Source organism: Anoplophora glabripennis, unplaced genomic scaffold, assembly GCF_000390285.2.
Source record: "Anoplophora glabripennis isolate ALB-LARVAE unplaced genomic scaffold, Agla_2.0 scaffold287, whole genome shotgun sequence".
NCBI classification, from domain to species: domain Eukaryota; kingdom Metazoa; phylum Arthropoda; class Insecta; order Coleoptera; family Cerambycidae; genus Anoplophora; species Anoplophora glabripennis.
The window spans coordinates 498,355-506,333 of NW_019416441.1; the positions used below are offsets into that span (position 1 = coordinate 498,355).

Here is a 7,979-nt window from a genome sequence, read left to right on the forward strand (position 1 = left end):
CTCCCCTCCCGCGCTAGCCTAAGGGCCACCTTAGCAAAGCGCATCCCAGGCTGCATAGCCGCACTACCCTACCCAACCATACCACACATAAACATGACACTACCCCCGGGGTTTACACAGACGAGCCGGCGAAGCAAGAAGAGCGCCAGAAGAAAGGGCCCTAGCCGGCGGGGCCCAGCCAGGACAAAAGGAGGTCCCACAAAGCGCCTACACCGGCCGCATTTGCGGTCGGGGTAGACGACGGATGGGGCCCACCTACGAAGGCTGTCCAGGCCTACACGAGATGAGGCAGGATAAAGAGGGATAAACCCCTCGATCCCAAATCATTGAGGCCAATTTCTAGCCATGGAATAATGGCGGTCAGTCTGACATAGCTCAAAAAAATAGAAAATATTGCAGAAAAGTGACAATTTCTTAAAAAAATATGAATTTTGTTCCATCACTTTGGAACACACTGTATATTATCTTAAAGTTTGTATACTTCCTTGATAGAGACCTTCGCTTATCATAGACAGAATTAAGAGTAATTACCAAAGCAAAGTTGTGGATCTTCGTAGCGATATCCTTAAGACCCTGCGGCCCGTGGTACACAGCGAACATTGCCGCCATATTCGCCAACAGCGCCTGCGCCGTGCAGATGTTGCTGGTAGCTTTGTCCCTCCTGATGTGCTGCTCTCTGGTCTGCAACGCCAAACGGTATCCATCCCTTCCAGCGGCGTCGCGGGTAACTCCTATCATCCTTCCTGGCATCAACCTCACAAGGGACTGGCTGCAGGCGAAGAAACCCGCGTGGGGTCCGCCGTAGCCTAGGGGCACTCCCAAGCGTTGGCTGGTGCCCACGGCGATGTCGGCACCGAATTCACTAGGAGGTCGTAGCAGTGTTAAGCTTAACAGGTCCGTGGCGCAGCATACTAGGGTACCTGGAAAGGTAACAATTCTAAGAGACGGTTTCAAAGCAACAGTTCAAAATAATGATATCAAAACAACAGTTCCAAGAAACTGTACTAAAACCATGGTTCCAAGGAACGATCCAAAGTAGCAGTTCCAAGGAACACGTAACAATTTTTTAATTATTTTTTCCAATACATTACCATGCGAATGGGCTTGTTCGGCGACCCCGCTGAAATCGTGAACATTGCCTTCAGTGTCTGGATACTGGACCAGAACTCCGGCATATTCTCTGCTGGAGAAGTCCACCTCGAAGACGTCGTTAACTTCCACGGTCAGTCCCAACGACTGACACCTAGTCTGAACCACCGATATTGTCTGCGGATGTAATAAATTCGACACTAGAAGCTTGTTTCTCTTATTTTGTCTGTAGCACAGAGACAGGGCTTCCGCAGCGGCTGTTCCTTCGTCCAGGAGGGAGGCGTTGGCCACTTCCAAGCCTGTCAGCTCGGTGACCACGGTCTGGTAGTTGAGGAGGCCCTCCAAGCGTCCTTGCGCTACCTAATTCGCCAAAGAAATGAAATAAGTACTATCGAAAGCGAGTTTGTATTATAATTATAATTTGCAATTTTCCTTTTAACCTGACATAAAACTCTACAAGGTAAGCTTTTTTTTATCAGTTACTCCATCTACTCAAATCAGACACAGACAATATAGCGTATCGCTACAGACTGCTACTTAAATGCTGGAAATTGGCAACCCGAAATGGAAGCAGGGTCTCCTTAGCCGGCTTACAGCTATAAAATTTAGCGTGGTAACTCTTCTACTTGCTAATAGGCGGCAGTTCCAGCGGTGGCTTTGTTGCCAAATAATAACTGCTAAATAAATTTAATGCTTTCAATTATGTAATTAAAGAGATATGGAACTTATCTTGTGTTTGGAAATCACATTTGCCTTAAATGTTAAATAAAATAAATCAAGTTAGAATTAAAACTATGAATTTACCTAATTAATTATTTATTTTATATCACCTTGGAATGGGAAAATTCAAAAACTCGAAAGTAATGTTTTTAGATTTGTGCGTCGACTTCCAATATGGTACGATATCAAAACCTATGTTTAAAAAAATTGCATTATACAGATTGTGTATCCTTAGATGGGTACTGCCTCTTATTGTTGATTTCTTTAGATAGGTAAATAATTATTTATTGACACAAGTGTTGCATATTATGGATGTCATTGGTAGTGCCCATATTTGTGACACAAGGTGTTCAAAAAAATTAACACAATGTAAAATTGCTGGAACCTCAAGGAGTAGTTGAATACGAAATTTATTTAAAAAAAAACAACAAATCATCAATCAATACAGAGATAAGATAATGCGTTCGCTACTGCTGTTGCAATTTTTAACTAACTAACTTTTTTGTTTTTCGACATACTGACTTCGGACCGTTTCCATTCAACGCAGAACGGACAATCAGAACCAGAGTAGTGGGGAGATTTTTTTAATTATTTTTTCAATTCAACGCACCGTTTCCGAATTATAAGACCTTTTTTACTGTATCACCTCACACACCTCTTCTTTCCGAAATTTATTTTCCACATACGGACTTCGGACCTTTTCCATTCAACGCAGAACTGTCATACAGAACCAGGGGTGTGGGGAGATTTTTTCAATTATTTTTTCGATTTAACGCACCGTTTCCGAGTTATACGGCCTTTTTACTATAACACGACATACCTCTTGTTTCCAGAATTTATTTTCGACATACGGACTTCGGACCTTTTGCATTCAACGCAGAAGGAACATACAGAACCCGGGAGGGAGGGGTTGACATTTTTCAATTATTTTTTCGATTCAACGCACCGTTTCCGAGTTATAAACACTTTTTTATCCTATGACGTCACACACCGTTGGTCCCGATTTTTTTTTTGACATGCGGGTTTTGACGTTTTTCACTCGTTCACCATGGGAGATTTATTTGTTCACCATGGGAGATTTTTTGATACTTAAGAGTCTAAGCAAATACTTTTTTTTTTTCTTTCATATATTGTGACACCCCGCTCTGCGTCACCCACCGAGTGCTCTACTCAGAACCAAGGGGAAATTTGTTTATATTTCCAGCCATTTCCGAGTTACGAGCAAAAACCATTTTTTTTTCTTATACTGTGTGACATCATAGATCGATAACGAAGGCTTAACAAGGCCACGCGCTCTACCCCACGTTCCCTCCCTAGGTGTCCTGAAATTGCTGGGGAGACTCCTGAAGGCAGCAGAGAGAGAGAGAGAGAGATAAGCTCTCTATGAGGACAGAGTCACTCTATCTCTATCGCACACTATAACTCTATCTCTCTCGCACACAATCAGACAAAAACGACAGAAACGAACCTTCTTTTAAAAATACATGGGATTTATCATTATTAGAATAACCCATTTTAATTTAAAAAATTAAAAAAATTACAATGGGTTATTCTGATGACGAAAAATAAAACATAATTAACTGTATTATTCAAATAACAATAATGTGCAAAAGTTCTTCAGGAATATTGGCAAATTTATTTTGGAGGAAGAATCCCGTCAACGAACACTAAAAAATATTATTAGAAACCTTAGGTGGCCAGAAAACAGCCCCGATCTCATTGTCAGTCCTTTAGACATTTTTTTTTTACCTGAAAATTTGCAAGTATTGAAAAAAAAATACAGGACGAAATGCTTGATAATTTTGAATTTGTTTTTGAAGCAATTAATAGTAAATTGAAACATATTTTCAACTGTATCATCACAATCACTTGCATGTTGATTTGTAAAAATTGTAGGTATATTAATGTTATTTCGTTTTTAGTTATTCTCCTTATGTTGTTGTAAAGGTTAGTTATAAAAAGCGTTGTTTGTTATTTTCATAAGGATGAATTTTAATTTTTTTTAATGATTTTTTTTATTTTAAACATATATATTTTATGCCAGTAAATTTTGATGTCAAATGAAATAAAGGAAAAGTCGTACATTTGTATTTAAAGTTTCTTTCTATCTTTAATTATTAAACCTATAAGTGGATGTCAAAATACAAAAAAAAACCTGTACCTACATTCCGCGACGTACTAATAACCCACCTTGTATATTAAATAAATTTATCGTCATCATCAAATATTAAAAAAATTATATTACAAGCTGTTTAAAATATTATTACGAATTTTGTTTATTTGGAAATATATTTTCTGCAGTATTTCAATACCAAAAAATGAAAATAGTAGGTAGCTAATTAACGAAATTATGATTAAATAACTTAATTGTAACACCACTGCAGAATATCATATGATACATACATAGATATTCGTTGATTCTTTAAAAACATTTTTATCAATACCTACATCATACATTGAAGTAAATACAGTAACGCAAAAAACAGATATTGATAAAAAAGTGTACAAAAGAAATCCGTAAGTACGCCTGGCAACATTACCAAAGTCTTGTTTATATGTTGCTAGGATACACTTAGGTATGCGGGCCGCTGTATTTGATTCTTCCTAAAATTCTGCTGGTGGTGTACTCTACCGGCAATTCGGAAATTTAAAACTGCTGGCCTATTCCAGGAGCGGTCTCTGGCGATAGCTATTTTGTCTGTGAATCAGACTATAAAATACCTCTAATACATATCTACCTCCGGTTGATAGGGTGTGTAGTTGGTGGTCCATCCGGGATTTTCGAAAATATTCCTCATGATGGTATGGGGTACGCAACAGTTGTGGTAGCCCATTCCGATGTACGACCTCCATATTTTATTACGTTCCGCTATTTTGCTTATTCGGTTGATCAACTCATATTCGCCTATTAAGAAATAAGGAAATGATAAGAATTGCATAACTGATACGCGAGACCCCCAGCCAATTAATAAAAAATATTTGTTGATCCGCAACGTACAATTTGTTATCCTATTGCAAATATTAAGGATTTCACACGCTGCTTATGTCAATCGAAGGCTAAATTTGTTAGGTACTTGAAGAGTGAACGGAAATAGTTTTTTATTATACTTCTTTGAAAACACCTTATTTTCCTCTGTAACACCATCAAATTTCGAGTCAATATCTTTAAAACTCTTTGAAATAATTAATAAAAATAAATAAAAAATTAATATCTAAACACCCTGTATCTCGGAAACGAAGCATATTTCGACCTAAGTTTATATGAACTTTTTTTCACATAACAACTTCGGAAACCACCCCCTGAAATATTTCGCGCTTATTTATAAACACTCTATATAGAAGAATCCATACAGAGAAAAATTGAAATATCACGAAAACTGTTTAACCTTTCTCACTCTTAACTGTGTCATTCGTTTGAGAAAATCAAAACATTTGCGAAGAGTCTGCTTCAATAACTGAAGTTTCACAAATTGAAACTCCAAAAGGATTAAACCTGTGCAATAATACGAATTGTTCAATAAGCATAACCATTAATAATAACAAGGAACAACTTAAAACATTATTAGTTGGAGTTGTTATTATTAATAGTAGTTAGTTAGTTAATTTTCAATATTCTTACTCTACATGTTTTTTTATTCCTATAACTGTTATGAAAATTAAAATGTTCCAAGTTTCTTTCGTATGTCATTTTTATGTTATATTTTGTTTTTATGTTTTAATATAATAAAATTAAATTTGTAATAATGTTTTAATATTGACGCAACAACTTATTGAGTTATGTATGACCAAGTGATGGTAATAGTTAATAATAATAAATATTTTATTGTAACGCGTTGTGGTAATAGTTTAAATAACTAGATGCATTTCACAGGGTTTAACGACACTTACAGTGTACGATAATTCAATAAACAAAGAAATCTAAATAAAAAATTTAGATAAACTTGGAACGAATACACTGAAGATGAATTTTTCGAGACAAAACGTCTGAATCTGGTTCGGGCTGAGGCAGTACAGTATTGGGGGTCATAAAGGAGCTAATATTTTTAACAATCTTTCGATTCGTATTAAAAACAATAATGAAAAAATATCAAATAGGTACGAAACTTAAATTGCATCTGCTGTAAACAATGTGTTTTTAGTCCGCAGAATTCTACAACTAAAATTGTTATATTTTAATTTTCTGGAAGGCATATTTATTGAATTAGGTTTAGGTTCCTTCTCGTAACTGTAATTTTTGCAATCATATACCTACTGACTTTTCTTAAACGTTCATTATGTGGTATAAGAATGAAGTATTTTTGAATTTTAAATTTAGAATTATCCAAAATATACTTACTAACAGGTTCTTCAATGTCAAGTTGTTTTGGCAAACTAATTTTTTTCGGTACAGCCTTATCGGTTAACTCATCCAAACTCTGTAAAATAAATATATTCTTAAAAAAGCATATTGAAGAAATGAAAACAGATTTAAAAAAATGAAGGCGACTGATATTGCTTTTATTCTTTCTTATTCCTTAATTTTATCAGGAATAAGTTTGCTTTTCAGATCAACTTTAAAAAACTTGTACCACAAGTAAAATTAAAATACCTGATATACTAAAAAAGTAACAGAATATTAAAAAATATAACTTACCTTAAACCCTAGTGTATCTAGCATAGTGATAATATCACTATCTCTAGGGCCGATATGTCTAGGAGGAAATTCATCCTTATGGGGAAATAGAGGACCTTCCTGTCGAGAACTAGAAGCACTCACATATCTAAAACTTTTAATTTTCGCTACGTTAAGACGTTTTTGAGTGAAATTTATTATTTTGTACATGTCGATAGTAATTAGAAGAATTGAAACCGTCCACTACAATGTACCATGATAAACTACGATATAATAAATAAATAATGACTTAGGAGACACAAAGGTCCAGAGGTTATAAAAATAGTGATAACCAAATGAGATACCTAATCACCTAATCGTTTTTAAATGTAAAAATAACTAAATTACTAACTGCTCACGTGGTAATTACTGTTTAATAGTTTTGCAAATGTGTAAGAATGAATGCTAGACAAAATTGTGTACATTATAAAAATTAGGATAATTCTGTCGATAAGTTATCAGCTACAAAAAATGTGCTTTAAGGGCGCCGTTTTATAGACAAGAAACCGCACTTAAGGTAAGACAGCGATGGCATCTGATAGATAGAAGAAAATCCATTCAGGAAGTGGCGGTCTCTACTAGCGTAATGCCAAACTAGAACAACTTCGTAGTACCACATAGCAATCGACGCAAAGATTTCTTTAATCGGTAACTACATATTCTCGGGATATTGGCAAGCCTATTATCGTCCAGAGCCGCATTAGGGAAAATATGTGCAATGAACAAGAATTGTCATATAATTTTAATATTTGAACAAAAAAAAATATAAATTTTCAAATTCAGATGCCAACATATGATAGATCTTCATTTCCTTTACAAAAGAGGTACTCTTTAGTTCTTTAGATAAAATGCTCCATTTCCGAGAAAAACGGATTTAAGCAATTCATAACATTACCTTAATAAAATTCTAAAAATTTGCCTTGAATGGTAAAATGGGCACATGTACCATTATGAATTTTCATATGTCATCATATCAATATACATAGTAATAAACAACGTGAAAAGTGCTTAGAAAAGTTTGTTATGGGCCGTCCCGAGCAGGGGGGAGGGAATCGGGTAAATTTGTTTCAAATTTTTTACATGTTGCTATTTGTTGCTATAAAATTTGATTGATCCGAGTTTTCTATGACAAAAAGGTGATGTTGTTTTGATCTGAATTTGAAAATTTCGGCAAGCAAAAAATTGGTGCAAATTTAGCCGACGACCCACCCCCACTTGAGACGATTAAAATTTTTTTAAAATTTTATGATGATTTATTTCGACTTTTAAGAGCGTTCATGGTATCAAAATTCATAATTTTCCTTCAACCCGTTTCGAAAATAAAAAAATTTTTTGAGACCCTATTTAGGGGGTGTAGCTCCCTTAGGAAACATCTCTCGACCCATGTTTATTTGAAAAAATATTCTTATTTTTGGCAATATAATCAAGTGGTAAATTATTAGATACTAATTTTGAGACACCTTGTATATAAAAAAACTACATTTGATTTAATATTTTATCAAAAATGTTAATTATAATG

General features: G+C 35.1%; 1 protein-coding gene across 1 annotated transcript in view; it reads right to left on the reverse strand.

The window, feature by feature from the left end:
• Positions 1-6,663, reverse strand: part of LOC108905146 (glycine dehydrogenase (decarboxylating), mitochondrial) — a 14,157-nt gene extending 7,494 nt beyond the window's left edge. The window contains exons 1-5 of the mRNA XM_018707924.1: positions 6,443-6,663; positions 6,146-6,224; positions 4,548-4,714; positions 1,092-1,449; positions 532-920 (exon numbers count right to left, since the gene is read on the reverse strand). Of these exons, the coding sequence (XP_018563440.1) occupies positions 532-920; positions 1,092-1,449; positions 4,548-4,714; positions 6,146-6,224; positions 6,443-6,631 (1,182 nt within the window). The 5' untranslated portion in view covers positions 6,632-6,663. The remainder of the gene's footprint in view (positions 1-531; positions 921-1,091; positions 1,450-4,547; positions 4,715-6,145; positions 6,225-6,442) is intronic.
• Positions 6,664-7,979: the final 1,316 nt, after the last annotated feature.